At 35.8% G+C, this 19802-nt stretch overlaps 1 protein-coding gene across 1 annotated transcript; it reads left to right on the forward strand.

The window, feature by feature from the left end:
• The first annotated feature begins 13781 nt into the window (after positions 1-13781).
• LOC111884843 (protein DCL homolog, chloroplastic) lies at positions 13782-18476 on the forward strand. Its single transcript, XM_023881143.3, has 3 exons — positions 13782-14237; positions 16657-16771; positions 18101-18476. Exons 1-3 carry the CDS (start codon positions 13891-13893, stop codon positions 18269-18271), a joined length of 633 nt encoding a protein of 210 aa, XP_023736911.1. The 5' UTR covers positions 13782-13890; the 3' UTR covers positions 18272-18476.
• Positions 18477-19802: the final 1326 nt, after the last annotated feature.

Here is a 19802-nt window from a genome sequence, read left to right on the forward strand (position 1 = left end):
AGAGAGAGAGGTAAAGGCTTAAAGCCTAGTTTTTCAGTGACGGAAATTTAGAGAAAACTACAAATTTGGTCCCTGTAGTTTTCCTTTTTTATAGATTTGGTCTTTTTTTTCTTTTTTTTTGTAGTTTTGGTCGGTTCTAACATTTCAAATTTCATAAGTTTTATTATAGATTTGGGCCTTTGTTTTAAAACCTATTTAACTAGTATTTTAAATTTTACGAAATGATAATTTTATCCTCTTTTAATATGTAAAATAATTTATTTATCTATTATAAAAACAAAAAAAACTCATCCACTCATTCATACTCTCTCTCACTGTGAAGGTGCTTCAAAAAGAAAAAGAAAAACATATTATCGCAAGTTCCATATTAGGATTCTTTATTATATTTCTTCAATCGATCATTGTTCATCAGACGATGCTCCGTGTATTATATGGAGGCTTACCTTCCCTATCATCTACAAATGAATATTCCATAACATAATCACTAAACTTTCCTTAAGATTGATCTTCATCATCATCTACAAATGAAGATTCTCATAACCCAATCACTAATCTTCCCTACAATGTTTGGTCTAGCAATGTCAAAATGACACCAGCAACTCTTCACAAATCATCTTTTTTGTCACTCGTCCCACCCCTAACAACCCTTTTTGAAACTCTAATAAACCAAACCTGGAATCATTAATTCAACCTTAGTTACCCCACTTCCATATGTGATCACCATAAGCTCATCGTCATGCCACCCAGATCTTTTGGTTGTTATTGTTGGGTTTTCTATGCAGCTTTATACTAGATTTAGGCAACTGAAGCATTCAAAAGAATCCTAATTGTATATGCACCCTGATATCTAGGTTTTTACTATTATGGTAACATACTTTCAAAACTATGAAAACAAACTAACAAAATAATAGAATACCAACCTTACAAATATAATAGTATATAATTAAGTCCACTTTGAGATCATAAACACTTGTGTTGCTCCTTGGAAGTTCTAGCGCCCAAAATATGAATGTCTCTAGTGGTTCACACCCAAAAGACTAAAACTATAAACTTTTGGAGAGAAAGGGAGAGAGGTGAGAATCAAAATCTTCAACCTTTTAAGAGGTTGAGATGCATGAAAGTATAAAGACTTAGATGGGTCTTTATATAGTTATGGTGTTTAGCAGATAAACCTAATTTGAATCAATTAAATATTAAGATTTAATCCTAATTTAAAATCTTACCTTGTTTGTTAATTGGATTGATTTTGGAACTCTCCTAAGAGTCCATCAACCATCACGGGTCGAATAATCTTTGAATAACCAATAAAGCATGTCTTCCGCAAAAACTGTCAAACTCTGGTCTCAACAAGAATTAGCCCTTATATAAGTGATCACTTGTTCCTTTGTTTCTTCAAGATATCATTGTGAAATGATTCATGGATATTGAATCAAAATAACAACTCAACATTATGTTTCTTGATGATTGATTTATTATGAGCAAATCAGATTACTAATTGAACACATTAGTTTAGTTCAGGCTAGGCCTATCACTTTAATGTCATCGTCAAATCACCCAGGGGGCCACAAACGGTTCATAGATCTAGGAGTCAGAGGGGCCACACATGTGAGAAGTGCATCAAGGTGAATGATGGAGCTTGTCGATCTTCTTCGAGATGCCACAAATGTGGCAAGCAGGGACACATTGCGAGGGACTGCCAGCAGCAGGCTCCAACTTCTGGCATCAGACTTTGGTATCATTGTGATCAGGCGGGCCATATGAAGGCCCAGTTCCCTGTTACTTGCAGTTAGGCCGGCGCAGGCCCTAGCGCCGGCTACTTTAAGGATCACATATGGGAGTCAGGGCAGGGTGGAGCTCCCGAGGGCTCGAGGTCGTGCTTTTCAACTCACTGTCGCGGAGGCCAGAGCAGCTCCAGATGTTGTGACTGGTATGTTTCTATTTATTATTCTGTTGATTATGTTTTATGTTATGCTTATTATATGCCCCTGATAGGTACGTTCCTAGTGAACTCTTTGCCTGCTCTTGTGCTATTTGACTCGGATGCGAGTCGGTCATTTGTATCTCGATCATTCAGTAGGGCGTTTGATATGTCTATTGGGGAGTTAGAGTGTCCGTTGCGTGTCTTTATCGTCAACGAACATGGGGTTTCTGCATCTGCGGTATATCAGGGTTGTGTGCTAGAGATCTCTGGGGTGCCTTATCGGATTGATTTGATCCCTATTCCCATCGAGGATGTGTGTGTGATAGTGGGTATAGACTGGTTGAGTAGGTTTGGTGCAATGATTGATTGTGAGGGCCAACGAGTGGTAGTTCGAACCCCGAGTGGGGGAGAACTGGTTATTTATGGAGAGGGCACCAAGGTCGGTTTAGGGTTTTGTTCGACAGTCAGGGCTCGTCAGTATATTCAGCACGAGTGTGCAGGTTATTTGGCTTATGTGGTTGACACTCGAGTTGGAGATCAAGTTTCAGTTTCAGAGGTTCCAGTTGTCAGGGAGTTTACTTATGTATTTCCGGAGGAGTTACTCTTGGATTAGTGTCTAAGTCCATAACTATAATTGGTATGTACTTGACTCGAGAGTAGCATGGTCCATTTGGGTTGCACTTCACCGGAATAATTTGAACTTTTGAGAAGAGGCTAATTATGATTTATTAATATATTACAAGTTATAATATATTAATATGAAATCATATTATTTAATTAGTATTGATCAAGAATTAATTTGAAATTAATTTTGTGATCAAAAGAGACTAATTAAATATATAGCAATTGATTGTGTAAATCATTCATTCTTATAATGTGGGCTAATGATTTATGATTCCTTATGTTGGGCTTAACCCATATGGTGACCCATGGATACTCCATGTAGGCTAAAACCCATGGATCATTAGGAATGTGGAAAGTCATGCACATTAGGGTTTACATGGTGTAACCCTAATGTAACCAATTAAATAACTCTGATTTGAATCAATTAAATATTTCAAGATGTGAGAATCGAATTCTTCTATGGAAACCTTTAAATATTAGAAGTCAATCTATACATGAGCAATGTAACTGTAACATCCGGATCCCGAGGTAATTCATTTTCCAAAAATCTTTAAGCATGGCAAGGTTCCCACAACGTGAGATGGGTGCCACAACATGGCGATTCGAGAAAACGCGGGTTTATTTAAGTCCGCCACTACGTGGCACTATATAGGCACGACGTCGCAGCTGGCAGATGACAAAACTCTATTTCTGGGTTTTGCTTCCTATTTAAAGGAATGAGGAGGCTAGGTTTTGCTCACCCTCAACCTCCATTAACCCCTTGAGATTTTGAAAACCTTAATACTTTCCTCCTTTGTTTGAACCTTGTTTTGGGTGTTCCTATGAAGCCATTGAAGAAGAAGAAGGGAGCTAAGTTCCAGCAAGTAACTCTTCCCATTTACCTTGAGCACATTCATGGACTCTTTTAAGTCCTCAAAAACAAATCTTTATGCTTTATATGACTAGATCTAGCTATTGTGTCCCTTAATCTTCATGTTCTTGATTATTGGGTCGTGAGATCTCATAAAGTTTGCAACTTTATGAATCTCCATGCCATTTAGGGTATATGGTGCTTTAAATCTAAAGTATTAGTGAGTTGTGATGCCATGCATGGATCTTTGGGTCAAAAACCATCATTTTGACCTAATAAGCACCCAAGACATGCATTGGACATACATGTTTGGAAAGTAAGGATTTTTATGTTGTTATAGGATGTTAGAAATGTTTTTGGAAATGGGATCTAGTAGTCTTCAAGAGGATGTACTATCCCAAAAATACAGGCCAAAAATTTCATTTTTAAATATATGATTATAAAACCAACAGTATAAGAAAACATCCATAATATCATGTCATGTCAAAACCAAAGTAGAAATGATCAAAACATGTTATCATAAAACAATATCAAAGTGTAATCCCAAAGATCTCGTGTGTGGAAAACCATAGTGTGATGTGTTGTGATCAAGCCGGCTCCTTTCCTTTAAACACGAAGTACCTGAAACCAAAACTAAAAACCATAAGCACGAAGCTTAGTGAGTTCCCCCATCATACCACATACCATACAATCACATAACATACATACTGCCGGGCAATTCTGGGGTGCCCGACCGACCCGGAACGACTATTCTGGGGTGCCGACCTACCTGTGTCAAGCCATTATGGGGTGCTGACCTACCCATGTCAAGCCATTATGGGGTGCTGACATACCCATGTCACACCATTCTGGGGTGCTGACCTACCTGTCGGTCCTAACAACCGACCCTTGGGGACTATTCCACCCCTACTACTACTATCACATATATCATAACATAAACATATTATCAGACATGTCTGGGGTGTCCGAACTACCCTTCGATCCTAACAACCAAACTTGGGGACTATTCCCCTCCTACTACCGCTATCACATATAACATATCATGCCAGCATATAAACATATAATCACATATTGTCAGACATATCTGGGGTGCCTGACCTACCCTTCGGTCCTAACAACCGAACTCTACTACTATGACATATAACATATCATGCCAGCATATAACATATCAGGTAGTAGCAAACCTAGATGATATCACAAAGACAATCATCTAATCATACAACTCTTACTGGTGGGCCGGCATTGTGGCCGTAGACCCACCGCTACTGGAAGGTAACTCACCTTACACTGTTGAAGTCCCGCAGACTCAACCCCAACTGTTGGATGACAGATTCCCGAACTGTCAACACCAAAACAACACCCAATTAATAATTGGGTCCCAACACATAACCATAACACATACTTGGGTAATTACTACATTACCCCAGGCTTGGCTTATTTAAGCCCAACAAGGCCCAAATGAAAGGTCTAATAATAACTCCAAGTGAAATTAGGGTTTCACATAAAATGATGATTAGGGTTAAGTTTCCTACTTAACCCATTAAGGACTTAATCCTCTAAGGACTTAATCCATTAAGTCCATCATTCTTCTAAATAAGTCGTATGGTGTGATTGGGCTTAATCACACAATTCCATTCCAATGGCCCAGAAGTGGGTCCCGATAAGTCCAAGGCCCACATATCCAAATTTAGGGTCTTCTAACCCAATTGCATGCCAATTAGTTCATTGGCTAAGTTTTCACGTAATTCAATCCATATATATATATATATATATATATATATATATATATATATATATATATATATATATATATATATATATGCAAATTGTCATTTCATTAAATTACAAGTGGATTTCATGGCCATAAGTTATCATCCCTTTTAGATAAATTATGGTCTAAAATAAGCCCAATTCATAAAATCAATTACATGCCACCAGCCCATTAGCTAACTTGATCACCAACCCATTAAAGGCCCAACAAAGTTCAAATAGCGTACCTAGCTTCCAGGCGGCGCACAAGAGAAGTTCATCAATTGTGGTTGAATCCTCGTTCATCAGAACCGGAACCTCCACAACCAAGTTAAGAATCGCACAAACCCACACCCTGACCGCTATTGATTCCTCACCTTCTTTCTGGCCATCGAAGAATTGAAGACTAGCACCTTGCCTCTCCCTTACTATGTTGCTGGAGGTCCCAAGACAGTCGCCAGAAAGTCAGTAGGCCACGAAAATAGGATTAAACCCATCAATTAATCTCTCTCTAATCGAATTCACCAATGGGAGATAAGAAATCAAAGGATGAATTGAGTCTTACCTACCTCCACTGCTTTGGAGAACATACGGGATTTGTCGGAGGTTCACGCAAAGGTGGAGAATAACGCAAACAACAATCCTACCAGGTTCACGGTATCGAGCAGATTTTGAGCTGAAGGAATCATCCCGTTCTCGCTAAATAAACACCCACCTCTCTCTCTCTCTCTCTCTCAACTAACGCTTCAGTGAGAGTTTCGACTGGCGAAGAAACCCAACGATGGCAGTTCCTTCCTCACAGTTCTTCTTCTTTCACCTAATTCCTTCACAGCTTCGATGTCTCTCACCCTCTCTCGCCGCCAGTGAATATACATCTTCCTCATTCTATCTAAGGGTTTGTTCCTTATATAACTCGATGATGCAGGTGAAGCAACAAGAGCAGGAGACAGCTCCCTCCCTCACGCTCTGTTGCTTACAGGGGGACCAGATGCTTAATTTTCGAAGATCGACATAAATAGTCCTTGATGTTTGGTCACCTTACACATATAACCCCCTTTACCCAAAATTCCATTCAAACTAAGTTTCTAAAATGTATCAAAGGACCCTCTTATTTCATAATTCTTTCAAATTATCTCCAAATTTACCATATAGCCCCTCCTTTACGAAATATTTCCAATATAAGTTGGAAAATAATTACAAAACGAGCCCAATTGATTATCCCTTAGCCATATGTTCAAATATTCTCCCCACTACGAACCCTGGAAGCACTCTTTAGACCTCCAAACAAATTATAATGCCAATTACACACTTTTTACTAAACTCGTATTAAAATATATACATATATAGGAATAAAATAATGCTTAACACCCATCTTCAGATTTTTGGGTTTATCTTGGAAATGGGGTGTTACAGAGGAAGTGCTTAATGGGTTAATCCAAGTTATGTTTTTGCCCTGTTTAGACTTAGAAGTGAGATATCGATCTCTTGGAGGTTCTAAAGGGAAAAAGTTGGAAACTTTATCAACTTGGACCTTAGAAAGGACCAGATCTGAGCTTTGGAGCCTTTGGATCAAAGAAAAACGACTTAAATTATTAAGCTGTTGGGAGCCCAGTGCCCATGACGTGGCAATTGGTCTAAGCCTCGTCTACTTTGTCATTTAGTGGCCACATCGTGGCCAAGGATGGCCACGACGGAGCGACCAGCTGAAGTTGACTTTGATGTTGACCGTTTACTTTGACCAAGTTTGACTTTAGGCCATTTTGGGTATTATGGGTAGTAGATTAAAGTTTAAGTCGCCGTTATTGTATAGGTGATCAGTAGAGACAGTATTTAGAGTAATGATTTGTTCAACTATTAGTTCAGACTGTGAGGTGAGTTTCCTCACTGTATGTCATACCCCAAAACCGGAACGGAGGAAACGTTCGGGGGTGAAGGACGTCATGTTTAGTATCACAAGACATGCATCATAGTAATCAAAGTAATGAACAACAATTTCATTAGAAAGAAAGTGTTTACAAAGTATGTGTTCACATAACATAGACTACAAAGCAAGTAACAAAATAAGACATGAAGCTATACTGCTCCATCTTCTGAATCCCAGTGCGCGTACCTGTCTACTGGTTTCCTGAGAATACAAGTTATTTTGAAAGCGTAGATCAGCATTTAAGCTGGTGAGTTCATAAGATTTTAGTGATGTAAGTAAGTTGTTCAAAGTTGTAGTAAGTTGTAAGTTTTGTTTAGAAAAGTTCGCATGTTCCTCCAGAAAATCCTATATTTCCTGCTTTGATGAAAGATAAGTAAAAATGACTCTACAATCCTTTCTATGAGTACTAAATGGATACAAATTATATAAAACCCAGAGTAAACAAACAATCGGTTGTGTGTATCTGCCCTAAGCCCACAACCAAACAAGGAATAGGAAATGATGCGGAAAGCACACATCCCATTGTTTGTTAGATCTTCGTTGTATATAACCCTGGTGTATTCACTTGGTACTTACGGAGTTAACTGTAATATTTCCTTTATATTTAATGAAAAGATTCCTTAAGAAAACCCTTATTTCTTTTATGTAAAAATGGTAAACACAGTGGTTCCTTCTATAATCACTTAGTTTATACTAGCTATATATAATCTAATATCGAATAGATAGTTAATTGTGTGAATCCGCCCTAAGCCCATAACCAAACAAGGAACAGGAAATGAGGCGGAAAGCACGCATCCAACTACCTATCGGGTATTAATTATATGTAACCATGATGTATAAACTAAGGTATTATAGAGTTAACCACCTAAGGTCCTTTAAGTTTATACTAGTTTAATATAATGGATTAAACCCTTTACTGGTAAGTTTCTAGTTTTGTATATCAAATGTTCTAATTGAAAAGTATGCTTTGTACTAGAAAACGGTCCATTGAATTAGTGTCCTATGACCTGGCCCATACCCGATACTCCTTATGATTACTTGGTGTATACGGAATATATATAAAGCAAAACTCGAATAAATAGTAGGCTGGGTGAATATGCTCTAAGCCCACAACCAAACAAGGAACAGGAAATGAAGCGGAAAGCACACATCCTACTACCTGTCAGATCCGATTAATATATATCCCCGATGTATACACTAAGGAATCATAAAGTTAGCATTATAGGCCCCCTTTCTACTGAATGTACTAGACTCGACTGTTTTGTTTTTCGTTTGTAAAATGCAAGTTTTCCCTAGTTTATAACAATCTTAACTCGAAAATAGTTTGCATTAACTTTCAAGTGGAACTGTCACAATATGAAAGTAATGGGAAAATGTAAGTACACAGTTGTCTTTTGAATTGACATCCTGACGTACTGATTACCTTAAAACATGATTGTTTTATGTGACAACCCGAAATTTCTATCTTGTACAACCATTCAATTCAATTAAATTCAGACTTATTTCTGCTAACTTCTAGCACTGTTTAGGGTTTGTTTGAGAATCCTAAGCCAAGTACCACCAAGATCGAGTGTCAGGAAGAATCTGCTTGAGTCCGTTGTGCACCAAACAAGCCATAAACTTTATATTGTGGAGTTTACGGCCACACCATATGAGTTTACGGCCGTAAACTCAAGGTGGCCATAAACTCATGCTATAAACATGATATTCCACCCTTATTTCTCATTATTCATCATTTCAACCTCAAGAACTTGAATTCTCTCTCAACTATCATCTGATTTTACTCTTAGATCTTCAATCTAGCAAGTAATCTTTCCATTTTCAAGTTGATATCCTTCTATATCTAGTGAAGATACATGATTTCATCCATGAAATCTCTTCTTTTGATTAGATCTTCAAGTGTTCTTCATTTCACCAAGAACACACACTAAGTGTTTTGGTCCAAAATCAACCTTCTTAGCTTCTATATCGTAAGTATTACTTCCCTATACTCTATATTTAGTTTCAACACATGTAAAACACCTTGAAATCATCAATTCCCCAATAACAAGAGGTGTTTACGGCCAAGAGCACCTCTCTTGGCCGTAAACCCTAGTTAGTGGTGCATATGAGCCCTAAACTCTTCCTAAGGCTTGGACATGAGGATAAAACACTTCCTTGTTGTTTGTAAGACCTTAAAACACCATTTGGCACAAATCATCATGAGTTTACGGCTGTAAACTCATGAGGTCGTAAACTATATGGCCGTGAATTCCTAAGACCATGAACTCATTGGCTGTAAACACCATTGTGTGGCCTTAAACTTCTTAGATGCAACCCTTTGTACTTCTAACACTTCAATATAAGTGTTCCCTAAGTTCTCGGGTGTCTTTCCTTACATGATTAGTTGTTTATACACTAATTGTATACATATATGTGTCATTATATGCTAAATAGGATCCGTGTGTGTGCTCAAGTCTTCACTTGACACTTAGCATCCTATACCACTCGTTCATCCAGACCACTCACTACAGGTGCGTTCATACCCCTTAACTTATCTTTTAAATGATTTTAAATGCTTTTATGGGGGGGGGGATACAAGTTGTTACCTTATAGTTATTATATCAATCACATGTGATTAATAACTATCAAACAGATGGATTTACTATACTTTAAACTGTGTTATCAAACAAACTACTTCAACTCGTTTTACAAACTTTTTATATGAAAAACTCCTTATTAAACTCTTTAAAACTTATATATTGTCAAAATCATGTCTATATAGATATAGTTATATAAGTAGGATTGAAAGGACTTAGGACTGATAACTCGCCTTACTTCCTGTTCCTTGTTTGGTTGTGGACTTAGGGTATTCGGTTGTTTGTCCGACGGTCGTTTGAATCTTAGTTATATATTATGTGTATGTATATGGATATTAAAGTTCTACTTTCAGTTCAACACCTTTGGGTAGAAAAGGTGTACAAACATGATGATTCATACAAACAACATTTCTAGTAAACTATAATAGGTATAGTTTAGGAAGTCTTTAATACTATTACTAGAACAATGAAACATAGAAGAGTCAGTTCATTCATGAGTCAATACAAATATACTATTATGAGAATTATAGAGAATATACTAGTATGAGAAACAAAGAGAACATACACTACACTACGCTCTCCGGGAGGGAGAGCGTGAGTTGGTGTATAGATCTATACGGGATTGACTATCCTACGCCTTGCTGCTAGCTATAGTGGGATCTGTAGGTCTACAGGTGACTAATTTCACACCATTTCGATGCCTTAGAGCATCATGCTATACTAGTCTATCAGGTATGGTTACAATCATATCACATTTTACCTTAATTAACAAACTGGTTTAAGGTAGTTAGTACATTGGTAGTTACTTACATACAATACTACCGTACACTGTTATTTTCCCATTGCATTCCCGTTGTGATCTTCTCACATAAACGGTAATGTAAACTATATTTTGGTAATGATAGTAATACTTGGGAAAGATGCACTTTTACAAACAACACAACACACAGAACATTTGGACCTTGGTAGAAGGCTGCTATTTAGTAGAAAATATAGGATTTTCTAGGAGATACAAACATTTACAAACACTTACAAACATTTACATCAAACATTTACAAACACTTTCATACAAGCAACGACACTAAAATACTTATGAACTCACCAACTTTAATGCTAATCGACGCTTTCAAAATAACTTGTATTCTGGGGTCACCAGTAGACATGTACTGATGACCAGGTTTTGAGAAGATGGAGCACGTTCAAGACTCATCTCTTATTTTGATTCATATTTTTGGTGTCTTATAAATTATACAGAACACACTTTTATTAAAATTATATTATTAATGCAATGGATGATGTTGTTGCTTGTTTACTATTATGCATTGTTGTGATACTATACATGACGTCCTCCGCCCCCGAACGTTTCCGCCGTTCAGGTTTTGGGGTGTGACAGATTGGTATCAGAGCTTTGTTTATAGTGAATCGAGTATATCAACCCATAAAAGATATACAAACTATAAACACAACGAGATTAAAATACTCTGACCAAAAGTTTATACTTTTAAATAATAAAATATTAACGAAGTATACATACCTGCATTCATACTAAAATCAGTGTTACTAGGACTGAACAAACGTATTACGGTTGTTGGACAACACAAGTAGGCTTGGGGACATATAATCAGATCTGGGAGTGATATAGCCTGATCAACTATATCTTTCCGAGAAGTGATTTGCATGTGCCTAGGAATGGTTGTAGTGTTGCAGCAAGTCTAAAAACTTACCAACACTACTACAATGAAAACATTAGAACATAACCTAAGCTTACAATACTATAGGAGTATTTTTTGTTACTATAATTACGTGAACTAAAGGTCTTTATTAGTAGGTCTATAGTTGCTAAGTGGATAAGCTAAGGTTATATGTAACTAGGATGTCATAGACTTAGAATATTCTTTGCTTTACTTCCCGTTCCTTGTTTGGTTGTGGATTTGGAGTTAGGGTCACTTATTCGAAGGTCTATCTTGTTTTGATTTCATGTAACTGGTATGCATTGTGCAAGTATTGAAGTAACCGATAAAGATCATTCTATAATTATCTAAATTAGTACGTCTATTAACTATTCCTTTTACCCCTTTTCTCGTGTAGATAAACATGGCTGGATTCCATCTCCCTAGCGACCCGTACTTCCCCAACCAAAATAACGGAGGATGGCTCGATGAAGAGCCAGAAGAGAATCATCCAATCCTTTTGGATGATGACTTCGCATAGAACTTCCAGGAAGATTCTGACTCTGATCCAGAAGTCAATGACCAACCCCTGGTAGCTCCAAACCCAAATCCAAACCCTCGTCCGGCTTTTCAAGGCCCGACGCCTTTGTGGGTGGAAATTCTGGAGACGTGGATTCAGGAACAGGGACAGCCATTTCAGGATGTGAGAATCGAATTCTTCTATGGAAACATTTGAATATTAAAAGTGAATCTATACATGAGCAATGTAACTGTAACATCTGGATCCCGAGGTAACTCATTTTCCAAAAATCTTTAAGCATAACAAGGTTGCCACGGCGTGGGATGGGTGCCACAACATGAAGATTCGAGAAAACGCGGGTTTATTTAAGTCCGCCACTACGTGACAGTATATAGGCACGACGTCACAATTGGCAGATGATAAAACCCTATTTCCGGGTTTTGCTCCCTATTTAAAGGAATGAGGAGGCTAGGGTTTACTCACCCTCAGCCTCCATTAACCCCTTGAGATTTTGAAAACCTTAATACTTTCCTCCTTTGTTTGAACCTTGTTTTGGGTGTTCCTGTGAAGCCATTGAAGAAGAATAAGGGAGCTAAGTTCCAGCAAGTAACTCTTCCTATTTACCTTGAGCACATTCGCGGACTCTTGTAAGTCCTCAAAAACAAATCTTTATGCTTTATATGACTAGATCTAGCTATTATGTCCCTTAATCTTCATGTTCTTGATTATTGGGTGGAGAGATCTCATAAAGTTTGTAACTTTATGAATCTACATGCCATTTAGGGCATATGGTGCTTTGGATCTAAAGTATTAGTGAGTTGCGATGCCATGCATGGATCTTTGGGTCAAAAACCCCCATTTTGACCTAATAAGCGCCCAAGACATGCATTGGACATACATGTTTGGTAAGTAAGGATTTTTATGTTGTTATAGGATGCTAGAAATGTTTTTGGAAATGGGATCTAGTAGTCTTCAAGAGGAAGTGCTTAATGGGTTAATCCAAGTTATGTTTTTGCCTTATTTAGACTTAGAAGTGAGATATCTATCTCTTGGAGGGTCTAAAGGGATAAAATTGGAAACTTTATCCACTTGGACCTTAGAAATGACTAGATCTGAGCTTTGGAGCCTTTGGATCAAAGAAAAACGACTTAAACTATTAAGCTGTTGGGAGCCCAGTGCCCATGACGTGGCAATTGGGCTAAGCCTCGTCTACTTTGTCATTTAGTGGCCACATCGTGGCCAAGGATGGCCATGACGTGGCGACTAGCTGAAGTTGACTTTGATGTTGACCGTTTACTTTGACCAAGTTTGACTTTAGGTTATTTTGGGTATTATGAGTAGTAGAGAAGTTTGATACTTGTTTTAGGCAGATAAATTCGAGTTCAAAATATTTTGTATTTGATACTTGTTTTACTGTGACTTTTGGGACGTTATAGTAACTAGATAATTTTGAACAAAATATTTTAGGCAGATAAATTCGAGTTTAATGGTCTCACAATATTTTAAAAACCGGATTTTAGTTGAACTGGTCTAATGAGCGAGTTCTAGTTCAACCGCTGAACTGCTTTGATTGTTGCTTTAACTGTCGGGCTACATCTGATAGTGGTTTGCGCCAACTTTCGAGTTGTGTACACTCCGGATAATCTGATCGATTGAGCTATTTAAATTTTTTTAGTAATGAACTGTTTTTTTAATGAGTTAAGTGAAATTCATCTATCCAAGTCTAATAAATCGGTTCAAACGGTATTTTATTGGTTTTATCAGACCAGTTCAATGCAATTTTTGAGGATCGACATGGTTTAAAAATTGATATAAAATCAATCGTTGTTGAACCGCTTTCGTTTCCGGTTCAACTGACCCATTCGAATAGATTTTAAAAAAAAAAAGTTGTGGTGTAACTTTTTAAAAAAAGAAAGAGTTAAATAGTCATTTTAAAAGCCAAACGAAGCGATATGACACCGAGGATTCGCGAATTTGAACCATGAAGAAAGGCTAGCCGCAGAACTGGCGTAGCTAAAACAAAACCCCCACTGATGCTCGTCTGGTCCCGACCATGGCAGCAGCACCACTACTCGGCAGAGCCATCATCCCTCACCTCCGCCTCCACCTCCACCTCCACCTCCACCTTAATACAACGCTTCCGGCTGCCGTCTGTTTCCTGATACGGAGACCCTGCTACACGACAACGGCCTCAGAGTCTCCCCGGCCGATAAGGAAGGTACCTTCCACTACTACTTACGATGATAAAGCCTCCTTATTAAGCACAAAACGTCATCCACCGAAGGACTCCAGATGGGAGAATGATCCTGATTATCGCAAGTGGAAGGATAAAGAAGCGGAGATTCTCCTAGAAGTCGACCCTATCACTCTCCTAATCAAAAATATCCTCCACTCCGACAGGTTTCAGTCTATGTTTTCACTATTCGTCTTATTTCATACACTTTTTTACAAATCCATGCTTCATATGTTCCACGATTATGGTCCTCTTTCGAATTTGCGAGTATTTTTACAAATTGCTAGCTGAAGGTTTATAAGGACCAAATTGTTACTATCATAAGAGAGCAAAGTAAAGAATTTTCACAATTTCACCAGAGAATTTACTTTCAAGCTTTAGGTTTCTTATTCCTTGTTTATACTCGAATAGTTGAATCTGTAAGTCTGTAACACACATAGATTAGAGGAGCATCTGCATATCATGATGTTATGAAATAGCACAAACCCTTAATCGTGATGCCAAGTTTAAGTATGTTATTGTAGCATATGAACTTATAGGGTTTTCTACTTGTATAACTATGCGATATACTTTAAGTTATAAGACTGAATCATATCCACCCCAAGATTCTAACTCTGAGATGCTTGCTTAAATCTATAAATGGATCTTTGTAGCTTGCAACCTTTCAAGCATCTTTAGGAGTGATCTGAGTTGTCATATATACATCCTCCTGAAGTTCTTCGATTAGGAAAGCAGTTTTAACATCTATTTGACATCTCATTATCATGGTATACATCTATGATGAGTAGTATCTGAATGATTTGAAAATTGCAACTAGTGAAAAGTTTCATCAATAGACCCACTCCCAATAATTTGCTTGAAACCTTTAGTATCTAATTGCATTTTATAGGTGTGTTAGTTTATATAATTGTCTATCTCCATTCATGTTAGTTTTTCTTTTTGGTGACCCATTTACACCCTATGAACATTACTCATTTTCGTGGATAACTGGATATCAAATTTTCAATCAATTTTGGATTTTATGACTCCTAAACATTTCTTTCTATCAAACAGTTAACAAGAAGTCAAGAATCATAACTTATAAAAGTCAAAATTCACTTAACAAGTCAACAAGCCATCGAAAGGCAGAAAATTTTGTAATTAATAAAAAGTTAGAATTCAGAATTCCTGTGAAAGATAGAAAGTGAACGAATAAAAGTAGAAAATCTGAATGAAAGATAGAAAGAAGAAGAAAAGTTCTTTTATTTTGGAAGAAAACATATCAGATTAATCTATCTAGGAAGGCTGTCAATTAGGTTATATTTTATAAACATAAGGTTGACATAGGATGGGCTTTTAAATTAATTATTATAATTTATAAAACTTTTTAACTGGTCAGTAACTTTAAAATAACCATAATTTTTTTTCATGGCTATACAATTAACAATTCTTATTAATATTTTCCTCGATATTATTTCACAATGATATATGGATTAATTTGGGCTTAGCTTATTGCTTGATGTGGGCTAAGATTTTGTTTTGAGACTGTTTTTTTTTTTATTTATTTTTTTTTATTTTAAATCTTGCTGATATAATAAGAGTAAATTACACGAATGGTCCCTAACTTATTTTTTTAACTCGGAAGGTCCCTACTGTTTGTTTTTGTTGCGCATTTGGTCCCTGTTTGACCTAAAAAGACTATTTTGCATTGATTTTTGAATTTATTTAAATAAACACACCCCAACCCCAACCCCAACCCCATTTCCACCTCACATTATCTTACCTTACATACCCTATCTTATTTAAATAAATTAAAAAAAATAAAGGGCAAAATAGTCTTTTTAGGTAAGACAGCGACCAAGCACGCAACAAAACCAAACTGTAGGGACCTTTCGAGTTAAAAAAAATAAGTTAGGGACCATTCGTGTAATTTACTCATATAATAATTTGATACGGCCTAATCATTTCATGGGTTAGTAATAGTCTGACTGGCTGTGCTGACTGTTGAAAATGACCATTTTACCCTTCTATTCTATTTTTTTAGTGGTATGACAAACGAACAAAAAAAGTACATTGCCATTTAGTATAGGTGTTAAAATTTAAAAAGAAACTAACCAACAAACTAAAGTACATTGCTATGTAGTGCATGTATGAAAAAGAAAAAAAAATTGCATTTCATTTTTAATAGCTTTTTTTACAAATTTCTTTGCAATAACCTTCTCCACCACATCCTTCACTTTCAATGCCAATTCCTCCACAAAAATCAAAACCCAATGAATATGTTTGCATATTCAATGTCTTATAAAATATAAATATACAAAATGATCAATTTTTTAAATAACCATAATAAATTCAAAATGTACATCATCATATTATATAACTTAAATTAAAAGTAAGATAAAAGATATTGTAACTCACAATGAATAATTATTTTACATAAATAATTAGATTGTTCTAGAAGACAGTTAGCAAAAGAAAAAAACAAAGTACAAGTACAAGAATTGCAACACAGGAAACTTGATTTGTTGTGAGGGTATTTCTGGAAAAATGGATATGGAACTACCACTTAATACTAAGGATATAATTGTCTTTTTATTTATTTATTAGGTATATGGATGGGGAAAGACTTACACCAACAGACGAGAAAATGGTGGTTGAGAAAATTCTTGCTTATCATCCTCACTCGGAAGATAAGATTGGTTGTGGCCTTGATTCTATTATGGTAAAACTTGTCTAAATTCTTCAATACATTTTTGATTTTTGATTAAATAATAAATATCATTTTAATATTAACATTTCTTGTGTTGTCTATTTCACATAACCTACACCAACAAATCTCATCCTCTAGTATGCCATTTTGTCAATTTTATTAATGACTTATCTACCCTCATGTGAGTAGAAAAAATGTCGGTTTAATTTATACAACGTGCTTGATTTTAGGAGAAAAGTAAAATCCCCTAAGTGATACATACCATTTAAGATTTAGCTGTCAGTCTAGGACATATTGTTGGTGGTTGGACCCTTAATCATGCCTGGTCCTGTTGACCAACAAATCATTAAAGTAAATCAACTGTTATCAGTCATGAGGGCATTTACGTCTTTTGCACATACAAAACATCAAAAGCGCGAGTCTTTGTCCCACTTAAAATTACAATTTTTGTCTCATCGACATCAGTTCCTGCTCCCTGTCCAATACATGCCAAACAAAGTACAATCTGTTGTGTTCTGTCGTGTCCCCTAAAAACACGACAGAACATAACAAATGCCTTGACATGTATTGGATTGGGACAGGGACTCACTCACTCTCAATTTCTCATATATATATATGCAAAAAGACGCAAATGCCCTCCTTGGTCCTCAGTCTCGTCATCGTAAATAGCCCTAAAAAACTATTTAACTCGTGTGTTACAGAGTAGTTTTGGAGATAAAAACAAGTAAATGAAGTAAAGTAATACATCATTGTCAATTTATGTCTTAAAAAATCTTGAAGTTTTGAATTTTCAAAATCAGAAGTGGACTTAAACTATGTGCAGAGGGACCATAATAAATACTTACATCAACCATGCTTCCAACAGTTATTGCTTTAAAAAAAATAGACATTTGATGTATATTTTATTGTTAATATTTCTGCTATAACATTCTTTATTGGTGATAATACCTAATAAAGTTGTTTTATTACATTGCCAATGAATTTTTGACTCTCTAATTAACTTAAAGTCTTTGTCTTTAGAAATCTAGAATTGTTATTGGCCCACAATAGTTGTCGTGTAGACCCCACATCCAATATTTTGTCTCCTAAAAACAATCTTTTATTAAATTTTCTTCATTTACTTGTTTCTTTATTATAGCATCTAACTTTCGTTTCTTTCTATAGCAAACATTATATTTTAAAAAAAATGTACCATATTATATAGCATTGTACTTTCTTTTTAAAATCTACTAAGTGAAAATTGTTTTGTATTTGAATGACATTGCTATAACTGAGTAGATATTTCAAAGAAAAATGTTGTATTTAATATTTTTAACTCCCATTTTTTAAAAAATTTTGAAGGTTGATCGACATCCACAATTTAGAAACTCAAGATGCCTATTTGTTGTGAGAACGGATGGTGTATGGATCGACTTCTCTTACCAAAAATGCATTCGAGCTTACATTCGACAAAAATACCCTTCGCATGCTGAAAAATTTATCAAAGAACATTACAAGCGAAGTAGTAGTTGACCACCACCACCACTAGCCGCCGCCGTTGCCGCCACCGATGGTGGTAGATTTCACATACATTTTGTCAATGGTAGTAGATAATAGTAGTTGAAATTGGAACAATATAGGGTGGAAAATGATTGAAGTTGAAAGATGTAATTTTGTTGACTTGTGTTGATTGATGTTTGTTTGTTTGTCTTTATGCCATAAGTATATGATTTCCTCATTTGGGTTTTTCTTTGTGTTAGTTGGAAGCTAAAAAGTAGCATTTGGACTTGGTCTTTTTGGCCCCAAGCCCCTATTTGTTATATAGTATTTGACATGACATATAGTATTTGCTGTGTTTGACGTATGTTAGACTGAAAAGACAAAAATTATAACATTTTATCATGAATCCACTCTTGATTTCTTGTCTGTATATAAAACATGAATGCGTTGCTCATCATCTAAAATATCACAAAGATTAGATAGGAAAAACTTGTACTGTGTTTGACATAGATTAACCAGTTAAATCCTTTGATCTTTTGTTTGTGCAAACGACATAAATAACCTAAATTTTTTGTAGATTTGGTTTAGTCCAATTAAATTCAATCGTAGTCTTATTAAATTTAGATTGGGATAATAAGGGAGCAAAAAATATATATTATAGTCGATGTGTAGGTGCTCATAAACCTACCCTATGAAATTATGAATGTTTGGTGATGTTGAAATGCTAGGGGTATGCTACAGTTGGGTCAACTGGTCATGAAATTAGGTGTTGTTTTGATATTCATACAATGATTGTACTCACCAAAACAAACAAAAAAGGAGGGAAATAAGTGGTCAAATTGTGGTGTGGTTTTGGCATTACCATGAATGGTTATAATTTCAACTCATCAATGATCAATAATAATTACGATTTGGTTCGAAATATCCTACCATTTGTTTGGTATGATTTGGTAATTCTTTTGTTCAAAATATATTACTATGTTTTATGTTACTTTAAAACTTACTATGTATATCTTACATCTTAAATAATAAATAATCGAAGAAAATTCCACTTATTAATTCGAACTTTTTTTTGTAAAATAAAGTTGGACCGAATATGATACCATCAATACAAAAAGTAGAATTATAATTAAAAAAAAAATATCCCTACCTACTTTTAGAAAATAACAAAAATGGTTCAAGGTATGAAAATTCGCATTTTTTTTAACATCATCCTATCAACTTATGCTTAAGACTTGTATGAAAATTCAAATGGATTGGGAAAATAAACAACAAAGAGTTTAGTATGATTATAGTGTGACAAAAGCCAAGAACATCGATCTTGCATATTGTGATTTGAGTGGGTCTCTATGACATGGTTACCAAAGATAATATAATCTCATCATATTCATCATTGTTTACTTGAGTCATACCTCCATCCAGTATCGTTATGGTCCCACACACTGGTATTTCAACAATGCCATTAAAATTTACCACATGGAATATGGAAGTGATGAAAGAAGGTGAAGGAGCTATATTTACTAGAGTCAACAGCCATTTATTAGCAACATGTTAAACTTATTGC

Source organism: Lactuca sativa, chromosome 4 (genome assembly GCF_002870075.4).
Source record: "Lactuca sativa cultivar Salinas chromosome 4, Lsat_Salinas_v11, whole genome shotgun sequence".
NCBI lineage: Eukaryota > Viridiplantae > Streptophyta > Magnoliopsida > Asterales > Asteraceae > Lactuca > Lactuca sativa.

Bases quoted from the DNA above. Each gene is read 5' to 3' on its own strand.
- LOC111884843 (XM_023881143.3), top strand. From the start codon at position 13,891: ATGGCAGCAGCACCACTACTCGGCAGAGCCATCATCCCTCACCTCCGC. The intron at 14,238-16,656 runs GTTTCAGTCTAT...TTTATTTATTAG, and splicing joins AATATCCTCCACTCCGACAG to GTATATGGATGGGGAAAGAC. The intron at 16,772-18,100 runs GTAAAACTTGTC...AAAATTTTGAAG, and splicing joins GTGGCCTTGATTCTATTATG to GTTGATCGACATCCACAATT.